Source organism: Pelobates fuscus, chromosome 3 (genome assembly GCF_036172605.1).
Source record: "Pelobates fuscus isolate aPelFus1 chromosome 3, aPelFus1.pri, whole genome shotgun sequence".
Taxonomy (NCBI): Eukaryota; Metazoa; Chordata; class Amphibia; order Anura; family Pelobatidae; genus Pelobates; species Pelobates fuscus.
In genome coordinates, this window is record NC_086319.1 from 300,581,789 (window position 1) to 300,606,196 (window position 24,408).

General features: G+C 43.3%; 1 protein-coding gene across 2 annotated transcripts in view; it reads right to left on the bottom strand.

Moving 5' to 3' along the window:
* Positions 1–13,546, bottom strand: part of RASL12 (RAS like family 12) — a 61,265-nt gene extending 47,719 nt beyond the window's left edge. The window contains exons 1-3 of one of the 2 annotated variants that reach the window (XM_063448789.1): positions 12,839–13,544; positions 10,913–11,039; positions 8,241–8,297 (exon numbers count right to left, since the gene is read on the bottom strand). In XM_063448789.1, coding sequence (XP_063304859.1) covers positions 8,241–8,297; positions 10,913–11,036 — 181 coding nt within the window. In that variant the 5' untranslated portion in view covers positions 11,037–11,039; positions 12,839–13,544. Of the gene's footprint in view, positions 1–8,240; positions 8,298–10,912; positions 11,040–12,838 lie in introns of both variants that reach the window. The other variant, XM_063448790.1, reaches the window with a different exon arrangement.
* Positions 13,547–24,408: the final 10,862 nt, after the last annotated feature.

The following is a 24,408-nucleotide window of genomic DNA, read 5'->3' on the forward strand; positions in this document are numbered from 1 at the left end:
ACTTCCTATCTCTGCCTCTCTCCACACACAGTGACCCCTACTGGCAGTATAATCTCTGTTTATACTGAGAAAAATATCTGCATATGAATTGCCGGTTTTACTGCAATACCGGCATGGCCAGGCAGCCTCAGGTACAGGTAAAATACCAGTCAGGTGGCAAACCTAAGAGTAGTGTGTGTAAAAATTTAAAAAAGTAAAAAAAAAAAAAATGTTTTTCAAATGGGCCTATTCCATGGGCCTGGGCCTGGAGATGCAGCTCCATCAGCCCCTATGTTAATCCGGCCCTGAGTGTTGGTGCCCAGGACCCAGATAAATTGTCAAATTGTTCTACAGTTGTACTGGTTATGGTTCTTGGATTGTTTGTCTGAAAAAAGGTGATGATAAATTTGTTGCATTCCTAAAAAACAGGCATATATTCAAAAATGATAGATACAGCGGAACAAACCAGATGAACCCCCCCAAAGCGAAAAACTGTCTCAAACACTTTCAGAAATCTCCCCCTCTAGCCTCTGTTACTTTACTGAATGATGTAGGCATGTGTTCTCAGCTGAATGGTTGTGAGCACCTCAGAGTGGAAAATGGCATGCATACCTCCCAAGTGTCCCTATTTAGAAGGGGCAGTCCCTATTTTGGCCACAAATCCGGACCTCTTTTTTCTTATCCCAATTTTCTAGGAGCTCCACACTATTGGTGTATCTGAATGTGTAAACTTTCCCTCTTTGTCCATTGGAAATGTTGGCAGGTATGAATTGCATGTAAAAATATACATTGTAGTCTTTCACCTATGTTCAGCTTTATAAAGTTTACTTTCAATTCTACTTTCAAGTTTATTGGTACTTTAACCCCTTAAGGACACGTGACGGACATATTTCGTCATGATTCCCTTTTATTCCAGAAGTTGTGTTCTTAAGGGGTTAAAGGAACACTATAGTCACCAAAATAACTTTAGCTTTATAAGACTGTCATTGTCTATAGATCATGCCTCTAAAGTTTCACTGCTTAAAGGAATACTATAGTGCAAGGAAAGCAAACTCGTTTTCCTGGCACTAGAGTTATTAGGTCCCCCCTCCCAGTGGCGTACATACCAGGGTCGCAGGGGTCGCGGCTGCGACCGGGCCCGGCCCACCAGGGGGCCTGCGACCCGGTATGTAGCCACTTGGCCAGCCTCTTCTCCTGGGGGGCCCTAGAGCCGGCCACCTCCGGGCCCCCCGAGGCTGGCCCTGCTGTCACCCCACGGCCGGTCCTGCGGGCGCGTGAGGGAGCATTCTCCCCTAAGTGCTTCCTTTTCAGCTCCCTCGCGCACCGCACTGATACCGGAGCCGGAAGATGACGTCATCTTCCAGCGCCGGTATCAGTACGCAGCGCGCGAGGGAGCTGAAGAGGAAGCACTCAGGGGAGAGTGCTCCCTCGCGCGCCCGCCAGCCTGACTGCCCGCCGGGTGACCGGCCCCCCCAGGAGCCCAGCAGCACCACTGGACCCCAGGGAACCCCTCAGCACTCCAAAAGGTAAGGAGGCTGGGGGGATTAAATAAAAAAAAAAAAAAAACGCGTGTGTGTGTGTTAGTGTGAGTGTGTGTAAGTGTTAGTGTGAGTGTGTGTGTGAGTGTGTGTTAGAGTGTTTGTGACTGCTAGTGAGTGTCAGTGAGTGTGTTACTGTGTGTGTCTGTTACTGAGTGTGTTTGTGTGTGTGTTAGTGTGAGTGTTAGTGTGAGTGCTAGTGTGAGTGTGTGTGTCTGCTAGTGTCAGTGAGTGAGTGTGTCTGTTGAGTGTGTGACTGCTAGTGAGTGTCAGTGAGTGTGTTACTGTGTGTGTCTGTTACTGAGTGTGTTTGTGTGTGTTAGTGTGAGTGTGAGTGCTAGTGTGAGTGTGTGTGTGTCTGCTAGTGTCAGTGAGTGAGTGTGTCTGTTGAGTGTGTGACTGCTAGTGAGTGTCAGTGAGTGTGTTACTGTGTGTGTATGTTACTGAGTGTGTTTGTGTGTGTGTTAGTGAGTCTGTTTGATGTCTGTTAGTGAGTGTGTGTTTGTCAGTGAGAGTGTATGTTTTGTAAGTGAGTGTGTATGTATGTCTGTCGCTGAGTGTATCACTGTCAGTAAATGTGTGTGTCTGTTAGCTAGTGTGTATGCGTCTGTTCGTGGGTGTGTGTGTGTCTTCAGCACTTACCTTTCTCCAGCGCCGGACTCCCTTGGCTCAGGGGATCCCTCCGCCTCTCAGCTCCGAATGCGCATGCGCGTCAAGAGCCGCGCACGCATTCAAACTGCCCATAGGAAAGCATTACTCAATGCTTTTCTATGGACGTTCAGTGTCTTAGAATCGCGGAAGCGCCTCTAGCGGCTGTCAGTGAGACAGCCAATAGAGGCTGGATTAACCCTCAGTGAAACATAGCAGTTTCTCTGAAACTGCTATGTTTTCAACTGCAGGGTTAAAACTAGAGGGACCTGACACCCAGACCACTTCATTGAGTTGATGTGATCTGGGTGTCTGTAGTGGTCCTTTAAGTGTGTGTGCATCTGCATGCACTGGCGTAAATACCGCGGTCGCAGGATTCGCAGCCCTGCAACCCCTGCGACCAGGTGCCCGCCGCAATGTGTTGCGGCCCCGGCCCGCCAGAGTAAGCGCGGGGGGTTGGGGGGGGGCCACGGATCAATTTTCGCACCGGGGCCCCATGGGTCATGTGTACGCCACTGCCCCCTCCTGCTGGGCTGAAGGGGTTAAAACCCCTTCAGCCACTTAACTTAATCCAGTGCCAAGCTCCCTCGGTGCTGGTGACCCCTCCTCATCCTACGTCAGCTCCCAAGTGGAGCCGAATGCGATTGCGCGGCCAGAGGCGCTCGCGAATTCAAACCGCCCATAGGAAAGCACTTAATGCTTTCCTATGGACGTCCAGCGTGAGTTCAATGCGATTTTCACACTGAGAATCGCAGAAGCAGCCTCTAGTGGCTGTCAGGGAGACAGTCACTAAAGGCTGCATTAACCCTGCATTGTAAACATAGCAGTTTCCCTGAAACTGCTATGTTTTCAGCTGCAGGGTTAAAACTAGGGGGACCTGGCACCCAGACCACCTTCTTGAGCTGAAGTGGTCTGGGTGCCTATAGTGGTCCTTTAACCCCTTAAGGACACATGACATGTGTAACATGTCATGATTCCCTTTTATTCCAGAAGTTTGGTCCTTAAGGGGTTAATTCACTGCCATTTAGAAGTTAAATCACTTTTGTTTCTCTTTATACAGCCCAGGTCACACTTCCCCTGGCTGTGACTGGCACAGCTTGCATGAAAACAGATGTAACTTACTTTAAAAGTTTTAATCTCCTGCTCTGTAAATTGAACTTTACATACAGGAGCCTTCTGCAGGATCTAGCAAGCTATTAACAGAGCAGGAGATAGGAGATTCTAAATTAAACAGAATTTCCAATAAAGGAAGCATAAACATTAGATCTTTCTTTACAGGAAGTGTTAAGGAAGGCTGTGTAAGTCACATGCAGGGAAATGTGACTAGGGCTGCATAAACAAAGTGATTTAACTCCTAAATGGCAGAGAATTGAGCAGTGAGAATGCAGGGCCATGATGTATACACCAAAAGTGCTTTATCAAACTAAAGTTGTTTTGGTGACTATAGTGTCCCTTTATGAATGCTACATATATAAAACTGGCACTGAACATTTATGTGACTTGAGGCAAAACATTTTGAAAACCTAAAAATATAGTTACATATACACTTCCTTTAACCCCTTAAGGACCAAACTTCTGGAATAAAAGGGAATCATGACATGTCACACATGCCATGTGTCCTTAAGGGGTTAAATTGCATTGCCGTTCATTGGAAGCAGCAATAATGTCCTTTAGGAATTATTCTGGTAACAACACAATCTATGAAATCTGTACAAGTCATAAGCTGTAGCAAAATAATATTGTCCCTTTACATGACCATCTACTCTCTAGGCTAAATATAAATCATTGTGTTTCCTAGAGACTTGCAATATCTATCTCAGTGGATCCCATGGTTCGTGAGAGATTGACCTTTTGAGGTGGTGTTACAGCTTGTTTTGAGATAGTTACGCACAATGGCTTTGGTCCAAATCATATTCCCACAAGCCAATAGGATGTTGTCTTGTCGTTAGAACACAACATGAGAAGACGCAGATGTTGTGAATGCGTGAATGGTGAATTGCAAAAAAAAATGTGTTTGATTTGTACTTTAACCCTTAACCCCTTAAGGACCAAACTTCTGGAATAAAAGGGGATCATGACGTGTCACACATGTCATGTGTCCTTAAGGGGTTAAACTTCCAGAAAGGACAATCATATTACAGATGAAACACTGAAGGGCCATTCCAAAGTCTCCAACATATTGAGCTAGACTCACACATACTGGTTTATTTACTAAAGTTAGAATTCAACGTGAATTTCAAATTAAAGGCCAGTCTAGCCAAAGTGAAAGCATAGCTGATTTAAAGATTTTCATCCAGTTGAGTTATTTTGACTTTTATTTGAGATTTTTTTTTGATTTCTTAGTAAATAAACCTGTCTATAATCACCATTCCTAAGTGAAATAAGGACACTGACTACAATGGTCCTATTGAAAAACTGTGACTATAGATACAGGGTAACATTTGTCCCAGAGTTTTCACTGTAGTCTCACTTTCATAGGAAGGAGAAAATTTAGAACCATGATGCGTACCAGTTACAAGAAACACCTGGGATGACTGGCAGCATATGAATAAGGAGAAACATCGAGATGGGAGAGAGGAAGCCAAATGGAGGAGTGAGAACAAAAAGGGTGTCATATATGAGAGAAGAAAAAGAATAACAACCTAACTAGAAGATATAAAGGAGGCGGCAGAGCTTACACTGAAGTAGTGAAGAAAATAAGTTTAGTGAAAGGGAATAACAGATAAAAGAAAGAGAAAACTGTCACTGATAAGTAGAGGCAAAGAGTTGATAAAAGAAAAGTGAATCTAGGAGAGACAGATCTGTTTGGAAGAAGAAGGAAAAAAAAAAAAAAAACAACAAGATGACGGACTAGTACAGGAAATATTAGGGGAGGGGGGGTTGTATATGAACAGGGTTCGTCAAAAAGGGTCGAGTGGTCTCTCCATAGGCTTAGCAGAGACTGGGGAGCTAGAGGAGAAGCACATTTATTATTAAAAAAGAAATAATAATAAGCATAGAAGGAGAATTCATAATGCGATGCACATGAAAGAATGTGACAGGAGGATCTGCTCACATCAAATGCATCCCCGCAAAAAGTGCAGAGCGTTGCTAGAGCTATACAGACAGAAAAGCCCTGAGTTTGTTTTGTGTATCACGAACGAGATTATAGAGGCTCGGACATATTTGAGCTTTTCTGAAAGGAAGAATGTAAATGAAAAGCTCTTTTGAATGTATTGGAATTTCTTTAACATTCCAACACAATAAATGTATTACATGAGAGAAAGTAATGTAATTGACAATCTGGAAAAGACAGAGTTTGCTGGTGGGAACAGGCGTCATCACACACAATGAGCTATGGACACCTATGGCACCTTATTGCACATGTGCAAGATTATATATGGAAGGTCTTGCAGGATCCTCCATAGACTCCATTTTGTACTTTTGCACATGCGCAAAAATACAATAATGAGGTTGGCTCCAACAAGAAAAAAAAAATGCAAATACCACATTTGACAGCATCGCTTTATAAGAACAGTGCTAGCACCATAACCACTACACCGTAAGCTGTGCGCTCTGCATGAGGACGCCCAGCGTTTTGAAAATCTTGAATCAATTCTTTCCTATGGGGAAGCCCTAATGCATGTGTAGCGGGGAGGAGGGTCCTGAGGGATGTTTACATTGCAGGGTTAAGACTGCCTCCCACACAGCCACTAGAGCCTATTCCTGTAGTTTCTCGAAGTTTAACTCTGTGAAACGACGATGGATGTCCTCACCCAGTGGATGAGGGCGTTCACTGTCCTGCAACTCCGCCTTAGGAAAGCATTGATTCCATGCTTTGCTATGGGGAAGGCCTAATGCGAGTGCAATGTACGCGCATTAGGTTCTTCCTCGCATTGACATAGGAAGAGGTGGAGATGGAGCCAGTGCCAAGAGACCTGAGCCCTGGAATTAGGTAAGTGTTTAAAGGGTTTTCAACCATTTGATTGCCGCAAGGGAGTGGGGTGTGGGGGTGAAGGCAGAGGGACACTGTAGTGTTGGGAATGCAGCTATAGGTATAGGGTTAGAGTTAGTGTAAACATTAGGGATTATTGGTACATGTGGTGTAGGGTTGGTATAGGACTGATAACATGTAAATCTATTTTGATTTATTTTTCTTTGGTTGCACTTGATGTAAAAAACCATTATAAGCAAAACTGAAAATGTGGGTATTTTACCAATTTTTAACATTTTATTCATATTTAATGTTCTGTTAAATATACATATCATTTATTTAAAGAAAACAATTTCTGTCCTTTAAAACAACAACAATGTATAATATGTACTGGTGCTCTATTGCATGACAGCCAATGGCGGCACATTTCTCTGCTGTGCTGCCCTGTCCTCTCTAAAATCTGCCCCCTCAATCGAGGAGTGATGTCAGCTGAGGATGATCTTGCTGCAAGGAGAACTTGGCATCAGTGCTGGAACGGAGGTAAGTTTTAGCTATATATTTTTTTATTTTTCAAGGTGGGGTTTTCAGTATAGAATAGGTTACTCTGACCAAAAATAGAGTGTTTGCTTAAAATAATGCAATTTTTGCAAAATTTAAAAAAAAGAGGACACACTCTTTTTACACATAAACTTTTCAACAAGTTAAAGTTCTTTAGGGGTCTGGAGTGTGCCTTTAAAGCAGGGGTGGGGAACGTCCACCCTCACACAAACACACTGCACCCCTCACACACAGAGCCCCTCACACAAACACACAGCACACCTCACACACAGAGCCCCTCACACAAACACACAGCACACCTCGCACACAGAGCCACTCACACAAGCACACTGCACCCCTCGCACAAGCACACTGCACCCCTCACACAAACACACAGCACCCCTCACACACATAGCCCCTCACACAAATACACTGCAGCCCTCACACAAACACACAGCACCCCTCACACACACAAACACACTGCACCCCACACACACATAATCCCTCACACAAACACACTGCAGCCCTCACAAGTACTCTGGACCCCTCACACAAACACAGCATCACTCACACACTAAACCCCCTCACACATATACACACAGAATGCCTCGCACAAACACACAGCACCCCTCACACTTACACAGAACCTTTCACACAAACACACTGCACCCCCTCACACACACACACATACACACAGAACTCCTCGCACAAACACGGCACCCCTCACACTTACACAGAACCCTTCACACAAGCACTCTGCACCCCTAACACACACTGCATCACTCCCACACACTCTGAATGTTACACACACTGCACCCCTCACACACACACACACACACACACTGCACCCCTAACACACAAACTACACCCCTCTCTCTCTCACACACACTGCGAGTAGCAACATCATCAATACCAGCAAACATCACTCCAAAGAGAAGCAGTTCCAGCCATCACATTGACCAAATACAGCAGGCTAATTTTTAAATTGATAATTTTGTATGGCCCGCAAATGATGTTTTAAATATCCAAATGGCCCCTGCTTTAAAGGAACACTACATTGTTACAAACCAGTACTCCTAACGTTATAGTGTCCCTGTCCGTATCTCTACACCCACATTTGCAGTAAAAGGTTTTACTCAGTTTTTTGCAGTACCGAGGCTCTCTTGCTACAAACAATTCCTACCTCACCAATGACCTTGCCCCCAAAAATCACAGAAAGGACATTTTCTGTTTTCCAATTTTGCTTTAGTCCATACCATGCCCTGCGACAAATTCATTCATATTAAAATGTAATATATATTGTTTCTGAAACTCCTTAACAAATGTTACATCCAGAGCAACACAACACTCCGCAGAGCAAGCTAGCCATTGACTGTAGCAATCACATGGACAAACGCACGAATGGCAGTAGCACAAAGAAGAACACAGTAGACAGCACAACCACAGCGAGCAGCATGCCTGTTTGGAAAGCTTGGGGGCATAGTCAGACTTGCTCGTGTGCCAGAGGATTTCTGGGTCATAGAGCAGAGCACAGGAAGTGAACCTCATCCTAGTGCAACACCCTATAATAATACATTCCTAGTTCATCAAGGTCTACTTTATTATTCTGTAGGAGAAACACTCACCGAGGAAGGGGTCATATTCACTAATGAACCTTCTGGTGAGGAATTTCACTGTCAGAGCTGAAATGGAAGCAGTGCTAGAGTTAGTAAGTTCCTATATTTTGTACACAAATATAAAAGAAATATATTGTTGAAAATATTTTGTTTAGGTTTTTTTAATTCTTAAGGCAAGATCAGCCATTTTTAAATTACAGCAAGTGTTGGTTGTTTCTACCCAGTGTTTTCAATACAATATTTCGAAATTAGTTATGTTACTCAGACATACTCAGACATACTCTACAATACAAAATGGACTCCTGTCAGAGCTGTCACAATAACATATTAAATCATTTTATTAGCCAGCTCAGAACTCCCTATTAAGTCCAGCAATTCAGAGTCAGAGTGGGGTGATAGGACAGTACTTGGCCCAGTATTCCTCCTGTCGCTCCTCTCACCCCTCTCCCCTCTGTCGATCCTTACACTGGCTTCCTATATCCTATATAGGGTTGCCACCTTTTTTACTTACAATGTTGAACTTTGTCTGACTGTTTGTATACCGTTATGTATGTGAGGCAGTGTGTGTAAATACTGTCTGTATGAGTGTGTGTGTAGTAATGTGTGTGTAGCAGTGTGCCATTGTCTTAATGTATATAACTTTGTGTACATACTTTTGTCTGAGCGTGTGTCAGTGTCTGCATACTGTGAGTGTGTCTACTATGTCTGTGTATGTTATTGTGTGTATATAGTATATAATGAATGCATGTACATGCCACTTATAACAGAGATGGATATTCTGCTTCTATTTCTCTCACCATTCTCCCATCTGACTGCTGAGTACATACAAATGTTGCTAAATACACACACACAGCCTGCTGAATACACACACACACAGAGACTGCTGAATACGCACACCCAGACTGCTAAATGCATACAGAGACTTCTACTGCCATGCTTCCTTTTCCTCGACCTGTAGCTACTGCTCCTGCTCCTCCCATGCTGACTCTGGCAGCTACATCACATCTCAGCCCTCTCCGCATAGCCAAGCACCAACGAGTTTTCCTAGCACGACCTGAGAGCACCGCATACCCTTATGGCAGGTGCGGTTATTGCAGCACATTCTCCTCACAGAAAAATACTGGTGTTCTGTCAGAAATCTATACACATCAGATTGCTATACACATACAGACATCGCCTCTGGTGCACCTGCGTCACCGGAAGTGACGCAAGGTCAGCTGCCGCGCATGCTGCCGCACAGGACTCGGGGTATAGAATTCTGATAGAATTTTGACAGAGGCGTTGCACGAATTCGCACTGGCTCCGGTGACGCACAATCAGCTGGGCCACTAATCTGAAGAGTGTACCGCGATAGAGAAATCTGACGGGTGTCATGCTTCAGACGTGGATGCACCGGAGGTGATGTGGATATAGAAATCTGATAGAATTAGCAAAATGATAGAACACCGGCAATTGTATTGTCGGTATATTTGCAACATGGGCACCAGCCACACTGCATCAAATACCGGCTATGCCGGTAAAATACCGACCAGGTGGCAACCCTAATCCTATAAGTGTAAATTTTAAATACTGACCCTCTACCTATAAAGCTCTAAACAACTCTAGCCACTGTTCTTCACTAATTCGTAGGCATGCCTCATCTGGGTCTCCCCGCTCTGCTGGTTACCTTCTCCTGTCCGCTGCTCGCACCCATACTACCAATTCGCACTTGCAGGACGTCTCGCGGGTGGCTCCCTTTCCTTTGGAACAGCCTGCCAAACTCTCCTTTAATCTTTTAAAAAAATCCTCAAAACCTATCTCTTCAGAAAAGCTTGCAGCCTTCCAGAGTAACTTCTATGTCACATATCTGTCTCTTGCTCTCTCTTAAAGGACCACACTCCACTCTCACCTTCAGTTCTGCTATTTCCCCACCTTGTTTGGTTGCTGTCCCCTTGATGCCAATTGTGTCTTTATGCCCCACCTCCTCTAGACTGTAAGCTCGTTTGAGCAGGGTCCTCATCTACCTGTTGTTCCTGTAACATTTTGTAATTGTCTAATTTGTTAAATGTATCCATTTTATAATATTGTAAAGTGCTGCAGAATAAGTTGGCGCTTTATAAATACCAATAATAATAATAATAATAAGTAGTGGCTCACTCTCATTGACAATGGCTTGTAGCAGTCCACTGCCAGCTTTTGTCAGAAGAACTCAATAAATGACAAGGAAGCAGATTTAATTTATACATTCATGATTTCTTACAGTGATATTCTGCATTCCCACATTTACCCTCAACACACTTACATCCTTGCATGTCACTGGTCCCATTCATCTACATGAAAAGTGGTATTTGGAGGAGTGGGTATAGTGACATGCCACTATACTCTTTCATCTAATTATCACTATTCCCCTCCCTTCTTCTGTCACTTTATTGCTTTTCTTGGACACTTTCAACACTCTGCCCCCTCCCTCTTTATCGATAATTATAGTAAATCTTGTGTCTTTTGAAATGGCTCTCTAAGTACCATAAGCACCCAGTAGTGATTATGATGCCGTGTCCCATACCATACTATGGTAAGTAGCCAAACTGTTTCCGACAAGTACATGGGTTTCCTGAGCGCCTACCGCCCAGACTCATCCAATTACAATGCATATGTATCTTTATCTTGTCATTTCCTGTTTCCATATATTTTTTCCTTCTCACCTGATTTGCCAACACCTCGACACCCAAGCAGCACAATGTTGCATTCTGAGTGCAAGCTGCGTTCATTTGCTGTAGTAAAATTAGCAACGTTGACTGCTCTGGGTTTTCCAAACATCAAGGACATTATCTGCAATTAAAACATATTAACAGCTAAAATATTAAATTAAAGCATGCAGTAAACTAACAAAATGCAAAGAGACTGACATTAAGAGAGGGTGAATGCAACTCGAACTCAGGAGTTGTGCATTTAGGCCAACCTATCCCCCCTACCCACCCCCCACATTCATGTAAAAAAAAAATGTTACAAAGCATGGTCTCCTGGTTGCTTATCGTCACCCCAGGAGATCCTCACTAAGGAGGATCTGCTGGGCCTGTCAATACTTCTTGATAGGGAAGCATAAGGGTCCCTTGACACAGGCAGAAATTGCCACACTTCTGTGCACTACACAGAAGGAAGAACTCTCCTTCTGAGGTTGCAATCTAAGCGCTTTTTAAAACTGTAGATTTCTCTTAAAATTTGAACTTTTACAAAGACAGAGGGGACACTCTACACACCATAACTATTACAGTGCATTACAGTACCAAGAGCACAACTTACCCGAGGTCCACCAGGCATGGTCACCTCATCCATTAAGAGCCAAAAGCTTTCTCCTCGCTCCTCGCTAGCTATCAGCCAATAGGTCAGCCCTGTATAGCAGAATTTTGCTCAGGTAGGAACTAATGGAATCTCCATGCAGAAGCTTCCAGCTCTCAATTGTAGTCCACAACATGTGGAGTGCAAAAGGTTGCCTAACTCTGTTTTTAAATTTCTTAGTAGGGACATAGTGCAAGATATATTGTTACATAATTCAACTTAAAGTGGAGTATGGTAAGTTGATGACTGAGCTAGCAACATCAAGACCAAGTAGCTAAGTTTATATATATGTCTTTGTGTGTTTTGTTTTATACATAAGCACATAAGAGTATTATAGGGAAATAATTCCATCTCGGGGTCATTGAGTCACTATAATAAATCAAGAGAACCCTAGTGCCCTGAGATGGCATTGCTTTTCCAAAATACAATTTACAGAATTATGTTACTGTTGTATTGCAAGATAATTGAAAACTAGGCTTAAAAGATGGTTCCTTTAATCACAGGGCAGCACCAGGACATATATGTCTGCAATGTGCCTCTGTCTGGTGGGAGTTACACCTTTGGATAAAGGCTCCTGTTAGTTTAACTTTACTTCCTCCAGGATGTATGGCTACTTTGAGAGGATGTAGAATGCCAGTGCTGTCACTTGTACTGCATATTATCATTTTATATAATGATATGTTAAAGGAAAAAAAAAAATTCCAAAGTGTAAAGACAAAAATCCAAACATATTAGCTACAATGTTAACAAGTATAACTGAAGCCATTATAATATCATATAGGCTATGTCACCTAGACATATAGCATCAGAATTCAATAATGACAGTACAGGTGCCTTCTTCTGAGTGACTGTGAATTCTTGGCTTAAGTTCTGTGAGTTTACAGAATGCACGTTTCTTGAAACAATTCTTTAACTCTACATATTGTACTGGAATCTAAAACCTATGAAGCAGCCTTTGTTATTAACTTTGTATACATTCAGGTTCTTCAATGCACCAAGAGGACATTGTTTGGTTTTGTAGCTATAGGTTCATATGGAGACATGAATGTATGGTATGTATTTAAAGTATCTTGTATCACCTTTACTTTCTCTGTTTGTAATTGCTGTATTCCAAAACCTACACTATGCATTCTAACCCTGGCCATGTGTCTACAGACAGAAACTCTAGTAATTCACAGTAAGTAACTATTGTAGCAATGCACTGGCTGTTCTATAACATGTCCTCTCACTTACATACATGCTTTTGTAGAAATACTGTAATAATAATAATAATACAAATAAAAACTCCTCACCTTACATAGATGGGAAGGTGGAAATTGTAGGTCTGTCGTTTACAGACCGCCGGTACCACCTGGGTTAAACCATATGTTTTATGATCACATCAGCAGAAGATCTGAAGGAAATATGAAGTCAGGCCGTCCAAACATTATCTTTGTCCCAAGGGTAGATAATCTTGCCAGGTCCAGCAAAACAGCAGCTCCTGCAGAAGTTGCTTGCTAATCCTCCTTAATTCCGAGCTTTAATGGGTTCCTGTGGATTTTACTACTGCAAAGCCAGTTGCTTTTTTTTCAACAGCTGGAATGAGCACACACACACACATACATACATACATACATACATACACACACACACACACACACACACACATTTATACAGTCTCTCCCTGTGTCTGCAGTTCCTTTCTGACTGGATCCTGCTAGTGTCAGAATACAATGTATCTGAAACTGCTTCTTCACCAAGTTCTCTTCCCTACCCTCCAGTCACCTTTTAATGTATTGCAGCTTCCTCTTCTTCTTGAGACAGAACTTGTGTCCCTATCTTATTCAATGCTGTTAGTGTTCCTGGTATTATTTACTGTTTGGTCCTGTCTCTGGGCATGGTCCAGTGCCTTGCTCTCAGTCTTTCTGTTTTAGTCATGCCCTCTGTTCCTTTCTCACTGTCTCAGTTTCCCTACTCTCTCTTCCTTCATCCCTCCGCAGCTGGTGAAATACTGTTCTGGACAGATTGGGTGCCTGCCAAACTCCTTGTATGGGAAGTATTTCTCAATGTCCCAGATAGATTGAAAATGATATTCCTTCTGTCACCAATCGTCCTCAAACCCTGAAAAATGTCCCAAAACAATGTAGCTAGGAATATTTCAAAATAGAGACATCAGTCACATATGTGACAGGATTTATTTTTAAAGTTACATAAAGTTTCATATACAAGTTATTCCTACTTGAACATTGAAATTTTGTTATGTCCCTTTAATTTCCACGCAGGGGACCTGTAGTAGTTATGGTACTGGGAGTGCCCCTTTTAAGGCTCACATATCTTCACTCCAAAAGCAGTCTTTACCCAGAAAACACATTTTTCCAATGTGGAGCCAGTCAGTCCCTCTATCTAGTGCAAAGGGACCTGAAAAGCCCATGTGGCTCAAAGTAAATTGTCTGTATTCCAGCAGCCAGAGAGGGGAAGGAAAAAGAGGGTCTTCGCAGATGGCTTCTATGCAAGTTGAAATAGCTGCTTATAATGGCCTTTATTGTAAGAGTAGTTTAGCTAGAGGTAACTGCACGTATTTATGTGGTTATTACATACCTTTTTTACTCAAATCTAATGCACCATTGAATCTAATGCGAACCTCTATTTTTAAAATCTGGAAGCTGAATTTTTATTTTTTTTGCTGGGGAATGTAATTATTATTATTATGTATATAGCGCCAGCTAATTCTGTAGCGCTGTACAATGGGTGGACTAACAGACACGTAATTGTAACCAGACAAGTTGGACGCACAGGAACAGAGGGGTTGAGGGCCCTGCTCAATGAGCTTACATGCTGGAGGAATGCACATTTGTACAAGAATATACTACTATACAACATTGTGCATTCTTCATAACTCAAGTTGCTCGTCACTTAATGACCAAGTTCCGTTCCTGCGACGGTCTTTAAGCGGAGACTGCTCTCTTTCCAGGCAAAATTCTGTAGCGAAATTCTAAATTTACTGTCCGGACAAGTCATTTTTTTTTTATACCTGATTGGTAGCTTTCTACCATTTGATTAAAACATTTGATTCCCTCTCTAATTTTGTAAAGGCTGAATGAATAAGAAGAAATTAGGGCAGATTTGAGACGTTCTCATTGGCCAACAATCTGGAGTACCATTTCCACTACGTTAATTACTGTAAACAAAAAAAAGAGCAGCCTTTCTAAACCATTGTTTGCTGGTATTTGGCTTTCTTTGATTTTAAGAGTGGAATCTTCACAATGTTTGTTTAGAGGAACGTGTTAGGGATTGGTATATGTTTTACTCTGAGGTGGATAGCCAAGTTACAATTTATATCGATATTCTTTGTTTGTCTCTTACGCCATGGCAGTTGTTCAAAATGCATATAATTCCCACACTGTACACATATGAACGTAAAATTCAATATGCACGTCTGGATAACACATCAAAAGTTCTTATATAATATATGGGACAACTGTTTCCCTAGTCTTGTCTTTAGACTTTTTAATTAAATTTTATTTTATTTTTAGCAGTGTCCTTTCATTGGGGTGGTCCTCTGAGTCTAACTTATTGCACAATACATATGTGGTTATATATAAAAACATGAGCAGGCCCTGGTATGAAATGATTGGTAATGATATTGATAATTTAAAGGAATATTTAGTAATGCTATTATGTGACATTTACTGCTAAGTGTAAGATCCCAGGAAGAAGTCTTTGTACATTTTCGCACTTAAAGGGATACTATAGTACGAGAACAACTACAGCTTAGTTGGTCTGGTGAGTATAGTAAGTCCCTGCAGGCTCTTTGCAGTATTTCCCCTCATAATCAACCAACTTTTTTTTTTGCCATCAATCATATTTTGTTTGCGGGAACTGTGAATTATGAAACAAACAAAGAATCTGTTGTCCATTGTCTTTTGGTTAGTCATAGTCATACATCAATGTGGTGCTTTAGGGTTACAGAATTCGGACAACTGGCTGATCGCCCAAAATTAATAAATTGCGATTCGTTTGACACTGAATGTACAGGTTTGGTGCTTTGCTAAATGTAATTAAGCACTAAGATGGCCCTTGACTTATTCCTATTACTCCCCGGAGACACTTTGTTCCTCTCCAGACAGGAACTGGTGCTATCTTTTGTCTTGTTCCCAAATGTTCTAGAAGTACTGTCAGTTTTTTGGCAATACATTTTTTTGTCCATATAATAATGATTTCTTCAAATAGCTATGTCACCATGACCCCTTGGTATTAAGATGTGTAAACCAATAATTCATCCCCTCATCGCTTGATCAATGTACATTTATTGCTGGAGAAGATCTTTCAAGTACGATGATTAAAATGGAAACAAAGAAGCAAAAATTCAGAAACTGTGAATATAATGCTGACTGGAGATAAAGACGTAGGCACCAAAGCATCCAGTGGTATGGAACCAGAGGGAGTCCACTAAATATCTGAAGTAACAGAAAGTATAGGCATAGAAGAAAAAATATGAAAGGAAAAACTTAAATCATAACAAAAACATGTATCAGAGGCCTCTGATGAAGGTGCATATATACTGCAACGAAATGAGCGCCAGATTTTTTCCTATGGGTCAGTTTTAACTTGCACACACATGGGCACTTCACTGCACTGTGTAAAACACATTTTTGTTATGATTTGAGTATTTCCTTTAAATTTCTATGCTTATTTAGTAAGTTTAACAGGGAGAGAGGCTTTCTCTACTTTTTTTTTACTTTATCTGTCCTACTTTTGATCATTAGTGCTGCTGATCCTCTAGACCAGTGGCGTACATACCGCGGTCGCAGGAGTTGCGGCTGCGACCTGGTATGTACGCCAGTGTGGCCAGCCTCTTCTCCTGGGGGGCCCTGGAGCTGGCCACCTCAGGGCCCCCGAGGCTGGCCCTGGTGTCACCGGCTGGTTTGCGAGCACGCGAGGGAGCACTCTCCCCTGAGCGCTCTCTGCCCAGCTGCCCAGCTCCCTCACGCACCGCAGCGATGCCGGAGCCGGAATATGACATCATATTCCAGCTCCGGCATCATTAAGCGGCGCGCGAGGGAGCTGGGCAGAGAGAGCTCAGGGGGAGTGCTCCCTCGCGCGCACGTAGGACCGGCCGCCCAGCACACCACTGGACCCCATAGAATCCCCTCAGCACTCCCAAAGGTAGAGAGGTTGGGGGATCACATTTGTAAAAAAAAACATGTGTTTGTGTATGTGTGTTAGTGTTAGAGTGTGTGTGTTAGTGTTAGTTTTGTGTCAGTGTGTGTGTGTGTGTGTCTGACAGTGAGTGTCAGTGAGTGTGTTAGTTTTTGTGTCAGTGAGTGTGTTACTGTGTGTGTTAGTTGTGTGTTAGTTTGTGTGTGTCTGTTATTGAGTGTGTGTCTGCTAGTGAGTGTGTGTGTTAGTTTGTGTGTCAGTGAGTGTGTTACTGTGTGTGTGTGTCTGTTAGTGAGTCTGTTTGGTGTCTGTTAGTGAGTGTGTGTTTGTCAGTGAGAGTGTATGTTTTGGAAGTGTGTATGTGTGTCTGTCTGTCAGTGAGTGTGTATGTGTGTCTGTCACTGCGTGTGTCTCTGTCAGTAAATGTGTGTGTATGCATCTGTTCGTGAGAGTGTGTGTGTTTAAAACCCCTTCCGCACTTACCTTTCTCCAGAGCCGGACTCCCTTAGCGCTGGGGATCCCTCTGCCCCGATCCGCCTCTCAGCTCTGAATGCGCATGCGCAGCAAGAGCCGTGCGCGCATTCAAACCGCCCATAGGAAAGCATTACTCATTGCTTTCCTATGGACATCCAGCGTCTTCTCACTGTGATTTTCGGCTGTCAGTTTCTCTGAAACTGCTATGTTTTCAGCTGCAGGGTTAAAACTAGAGGGACCTGGCACCCAGACCACTTCATTGAGCTGGTGTGATCTGGGTGTCTGTAGTGGTCCTTTAAGTGTATGTGTATCTGCATGCACTGGCATACATACCGTGGTCACAGTGTGTTGCGGCCCCGGCCGGCCCACGGATCAATTTTCGCACCGGGGCCCGATGGGTCGTGTGTACGCCAATGCTCTAGACAGTAACTTTTCTCCCTTTAGCATTTTTACTGGTGCTCAGGAATTATGGGGAGATTTACTAACACCCTGTGCATTAAAAGGCCAGGACTAATTAAGCCTATATGAATATAGCAGACTAAGGTGTTTAGTAACTTTATCTCCTCACTTACTTAGGCATGGGAGTAGCCTTATAAGGCTAGTTCGGTATTTATTATTATTTGGAGTCACAATTTATTTCTGCGTTGATACTTTTTGTTACTTCAGATATTTAGTGGTCTCCCTCTGGTTACATTGTTCCATACCACTGGATGTTTTGGTGCCTACGTCTTTATCTCCAGTCAGCATTATTTTCAGTTTGTGAATTTTTGCTTCTTTGTTCATTTTCACACGGATCCCATTTCTTCCAATTTTTTATGATTAAAATGGCAGTGTAAAAATATATTGTTTTTACACAAATATATTGTTTTTACACAAGTAAAAATAAGAACATATTAAAGCAGTCTTGCCTTTTTAATAAATATAATATTTGGCAAAATCCTGTTTGATGTTGTTATATTATATATAGAGGAAATAAAAAGTCAGTGAAACTTTAAAGGAAAAGGTTATTTATAGTGGATTGTCTGTGACGCAGTTAAACAGGCACTCATGGTGCATTTGGCTTAGTGACAGAGCCAGGCTGTCGGGAGGACTAAAGTAAAATCGGGTGTGACTTCATGTGTCTGGCAAAAAGTCTAGCTATAATATCTGTGTTGGAAAACACCATTCAATCCCTTCCAACAGATTGCGCTGGCTTCCTCCTGGTTATTAGGCAGCGCTGGTAACATCTGCTCATTTATTTAGTTCTAGAGGGTTATTCCAGGCATCATAACAACTACTACCTGAGTAGTGGCTACAATGCTTGGAGTACTATGGTGCCGTTGCCTGCTAAGGGGACAAGCCATTTTTCAACAGTTCCCCTACTGTACTCGTTGGCAGGGCCGGCGCGTCCATAAGGCGGCACAGGCGGCCGCCTTAGGGCGCCACAGAAGGGGGGCGCAAAAATCCAAATCTCTGGCACCTGGCCAGAGACTTGGATTTTTAAATATTTCTGACACCCTAAGCCCACAGCAGCCGCCCCTCACAACTCACACACTGCCGGTGTTTTGAAGTTCAGAGCTGCTGCTACGGAGTCACACTATGGAAGCCTGGATGCTGCAGGGCCTCCCTGAGGCATTGTAACAGCCCTGCAGAGTTTTCATTGGCTGCTGTCTGCAAAGCTCCGCCCCCTTGCTCTGTATCAGCCCTCCCACAACATGATGTATGTCACCAGACCGCGAGGGAGTGGGAAACAAGCTCCCACTCTGAAGGCTGGCTCCAGCTCCTACAGGTATATATGCCACAACATATATACAGCCTGTTACAGTGAGGAGCACTATGGGGCCAGGACCGGTGCTAGGATTTTTAGTTACACAGGCGAAGATGCATTTTGGTGCCCCCCACCCTCGTTCAAAATAAGGTTCATACAAACACAGAAATAATCATACAGACATACAGACACAGACAGAGACATACATGCAGGCATATAGACATCATGGCGGCGGGCACCTGGTCGCAGGGATGTGACCCCTGCGACCGCGGTATGTACGCCAGTGCATGCAGATGCACACACAATTAAAGGACCACTACAGACACCCAGATCACATCAGCTCAATGAAGTGGGCTGGGTGTCAGGTCCCTCTAGTTTTAACCCTGCAGCTGAAAACATAGCAGTTTCAGAGAAACTGCTATGTTTCACCGAGGGTTAATCCAGCCTCTAGTGGATGTCTCACTGACAGCCGCTAGAGGAGCTTCCGCTATTCTAAAACACTGAACATCCATAGGAAAGCATTGAGTAATGCTTTCCTATGGGCGGTTTGAATGCATGCGCGGCAAGAGCATTCGGAGCTGAGAGGCGGAGGGATCCCCAGCGCCAAGGGAGTCCGGAGCTAGAGAAAGGTAAGTGCTGAAGACACACACACACACTCTCACGAACAGATGCATACACACCAGCTAACAGACACACACATTTACTGACAGACACACTCAGCGACAGACATACATACACACTCACTTACAAAACATACACTCTCACTAACAGACATCAAACAGACTCACTAATACACACACAAACACACTCAGTAAGAGACACACAGTAACACACTTACTGACACTCACTAGCAGACACACTCACTGACACTCACTAGCAGACACACTCACTGACACTCACTAGCAGACACACACTGACACTCACTAGCAGACACACTAGCAGACACACACTGACACTCACTAGCAGACACACTCACTGACACTCACTAGCAGACACACACACTGACACTCACTAGCAGACACACACACTGACACTCACTAGCAGACACACTCACTGACACTCACTAGCAGACACACACACTGACACTCACTAGCAGACACACTAACACTAACACATGTTTTTTTTTTTAATTTAATCCCCCAGCCTCCTTACCTTTTTGGAGTGCTGAAGAGATTCCATGGGGTCCAGTGGTGCTGCTGGGCTCCTGGGCTCCTTGGCTGGCTGGCTCCCTGGCTGGCTGGCTCCCTGGCTGGCTGGCTCCCTTGGTGGCTGGCTGGCTGTCTGTCTCCCGGGCTGGCGGGCGGGCGCGAGGGAGCACTCTCCCATGTGTGCTTCCTCTTCCGCTCCCTCGCGCACTGCGTAGGGATGCCGGCGCCGGAAGATGACGTCATCTTCCGGCTCCGGTATCAGTATGCGGCGCGCGAGGGAGCTGAAGAGGAAGCACACATGGGAGAGTGCTCCCTCGCGCGCCCGCAGAACCGGGCGCTCGGCCACGCTACAACAGGTCATCGGTTGGAGGGGAGCGCAGTGCGCTTCCCTCCTTCCGGTCAGCCTGATTTTGCGCCCCCAGGGCCGGTGCGCCCTAAGGCGGCCGCCTGGGCCGCCTTATGGTAGCGCCGGCCCTGTATGGGGCAGAAAGGAATTAGTAGCTCTCAGCAACAGGAGCTCAGTGTGCATGAGGAGCTACAAGGTCTGATGGTGGATCACCCATGGTGTGTCTCCATGAGTGACTGTGAGTGAGTATCTGGTGTGTGAAAGTGATTGGGTATCAGGGTCTGTGAATGTGAGTGTGTTGTCTGTGTGTGTCAGAGTATAAATGTCTGACTGTGAGTGTGCATGCCCTGCATGCATAATTGTAAGTCTGTGTCTGTGTGATTTTGTGCATCTATGAGTGTGACTGTAGGTGTATGCTGTGAGTGTGTATCACTGTAAATGTGTATGAGAATATTTCTGATTGTGATTTTATTTGACTGTAACTGAATGTGTTTGTATGTAATTGTTATGTATATCTCTGAGAATTTATGTTACTGTGTGACTGAGGGCAGTGTGTGTATGACTGTGTGCCCCTATCTGTGAGTGAGTGTTTTGTGACTGTTATACTGTAAGTGTGTAGAGCAGAAGTAGCTGTAAAAGCTTATAAAAGGGTGCACACAGGGAACCTGGAAGGGGTTAATTGACCTAATTGCTATGGGAAGCTAACGATGATGTGAATTGAGGAGACAAGGGGTACATTGCAGAGAAATATGGAATTTTAGTTTAGGAGGGTATAATTGCAAAGAAATAAGGACTTCCAATTTTTGGGAGGCATGGAGTAAACTGCAGGCCTATGTGATTATTAATATTGCTTAGGGAGGGGGTTAATTTTCAGGAGGCTGCCACCAGAAACTCCAGTTATTGAGCTAAGCCCAGCCATGCAGGACCTCACTTATTGGTTAAGAGTTTCAGCTAAGCGCTGTTAGCCAATGAGAGAGTTAATGCGTGGCTGGGCGTAGGTCAGTGGCACTAACCAGAGCTTTCTTGTTGGCATTTCCAGCAGCAGGGGAAGTGTTGCATGCCTATCAGTACCCAGGGAACCAGTGTGTGTGGGGAAGAGGGGGGGGACAAAAATCCTTGCACCGGCCCTGCTCGTTGGGAACAGAGTCCCCTGTCATGGCTGGGTATCCAGCATCTAACTCCTGCATAAACCACATGCTGATCCTGCTGGTCATAAATTGACTGAGAGTGTCAGCTGAGTGATCTCAGCCAATGAGTGAACTTGTGTGCAAGGAATGTGCGCTGAATCAACATTAGCCACCTCAGAACTCTTATTCTAGGCTGCTGGAGTTACACATCGGGCAGCAATATAAAATGTCTGTACTGTATGTAATAAAATGCTGTACATACAGACTCCAAGCACCATGACCACTTCAAAACACTCACGAGGTAATGGTGCTTGAAGTCATTCTTTAAATTTGTGCCTGCTGGTAAATTTTACGACCTGCAGGCCTATTGAACTTTTCCAGACTAATTCAGGAAGTTGTTCCTCAGGAGTTTCTTTCGCTATCCGTTCCTAATTCAGAGATAATTTGGGGTTAATTCACTCTGGTTCAGGTTCATTGCAGTTATAACTAAGTAGTAATTAGTCGGGCAGGTGAGAATTCAGAGTGAATTTAATGTTATGGTCAAAATGGCCAATCTAGAAAAAATTTCTTAGTCACTACTCTGGCCTGATATTTGAAGTTCACTTTAAATTCTCACTTTAGTGGATAACCCTATTTGCAAACAACCCTTAGTTTAGTGTACCAAAACTAAGATATTAAACTAAGAGCCTTTAACCCAACCTTTATTACAGTAAACATTTTGGGATTCCCTGGAGTAACCTCAGATAAGTGTTTGTGCTCAGCAGGTGTGTTAACAATCTCTCTAAAATATTATTTTAAACATTTATAAATAAAGGAACAACTGGATAGGAACAAAATCCTCAATTTTGTAGATATAACTTCAAATTTTTAAAAATTATTTTAATATTTTGGGGGGGATTTGAAAAAGTTAGCTTACTAGCTGCAGAACTAGTTTATGTACCTTTTGCAAGACCTCCCATTTTAGAAATGAAACAAATATTCATTCTGACTTGTCCAATCTGAGGTTTCGCAAATAAAAGCCCTTTTGAAAAATCCCACATACACGCAAACTGGCTAATCATACACTTCTTGATGAGCTGAATTGTGGCAAGTGCCAAGATCATCACAGCCTCTCACTCTGTTTTTAAACCTTTAGTTCAATATGAGCAGGGCTGAAAAAAATATTTTATAAAAAGGACAATTTCTCTTGAAATGGACACTTTCGTAAGAAAAGCAAGTTCAAGTGCTTTAGATACGTGGATTGCCCCTTTAAACACAGTTCAGGTCAGTGCAATTAGTGAAGGAAAAGCACTTTAAGCTCAACACAAATAAAGCATCGCTGTAAAACAGATTGAATATATACATCCATAACCTTTCCTTGATGTACACTGTGGTTATGCACTAAATGAAGTGCTCTCATATAAGATAAACATCCCAAGTTAAAAAGTAGCATGGCCACCACTGTGCAATGCAAGTGAGGGCTAAATTTGGCTCACCAGATGAACTACATTCCCACAACTGGAATTCGTATAGTTTACAAACTTCCGGAGTGCATTATTAAGTGATTCTTTTTTGAAAGACACCCATATGCATTACCATGTTTGCAAATGTTTACCTGGGGTTTAGAACTCAGCATAGGATTGATAAAACAAAACCATTTAATACAAAATAATAAAAACAATAAAAATAAAGTATTTATAAAACAATTTTATGTAAAAAAAAAAAAAAAAAATTGGGACCAGCATCATACGTAAGTGTACGTGCAGCATTCGATTGTGAATGATAAACAGAAGCACATGTGTTATGGTTTACAGATTTTTAAATTAACCCTATAAGGGCTAAATGTAACACTTTGCTGTCATCACAATCTAGTCTCTAAGAAACGTATGCCAGCATGAAATCTAGTGTTTATTTAGACTTGGTATCTTCATGCAGCCCTGAAGCTGTTAATGAAGTAAGGCATTCTTTTTTGAAAAACAATAATTAGAGAACAGATTGCAATGTCAGCATAGGTCATCAGCCCTTTACAGCTTAAAGCGGCACTGTCATGCCGAACTTACCTTTCCCCAATCGATTTCTCTTCTCTCCCTCTCTCAGGATCTGATTCTGTTCTTAATTTCTTCCTGTCTGCTCTAGTTTTCTTTAAAACTTAAGAAAAAGTAGAAACTATTTCTCTTATGGAGTTTTCCTACGCCGTGACCAGCGGAGGAGCAAAGTGTGCTTCATTTCCGGTGGTCAAAGCAATTTTCCCACAATCCTTACCTTTCCTCCCTGTTCCCGCAATGCTTCCTGTCACTTAGACAGGACGCCGGCAAAACTGCCGAATTGCGTTCTAACAGTTTCTCCATTCGTGTTAGAACGCAATTCGGGACTTTGTTCGTATCAGAATTTCATTCGAATGAATGAAACTCCGATCCTATTTATTGCTGCGGCTGCAGGGAGTTATCTACTAAAAGTATTAGTAAATGTGGCTGAAAGACCAATTTAGGTCTTTCAGCCTAAGTAAAGATTACTTAGTATTAGTAAATTCAGCCCCTACTCCCTATACTGCGAGTAGGGGCATGTCTAGTAAACAGTGAGCAGCCTGTGGCTGCTCACTGTTAAAAGAAACAAAAAAGCCCTGCGCGGTGGGTGGGGGCCATAAATGACAATGAGGGGGGGGACCTATTGTCCTCCCCCATGCCCCCTCCCATGGGCGACAGGTGGGGGCGAAGTGTAAAAATACCCCCCTTCCATGTTGACAATGAGGGGGGACGTACTTACTGTCCTCCCCCCCGGCCCCCACACCTGCGCGGCGGATGGGGGCCCTAAATAGGGGTAGGGTGTGGGATCTACTGTCCACCCCCTGACCCCCACCCCTGAGCTGCAGGTGGGGGCCCTAAATAAAGATAAGGGGGGGACA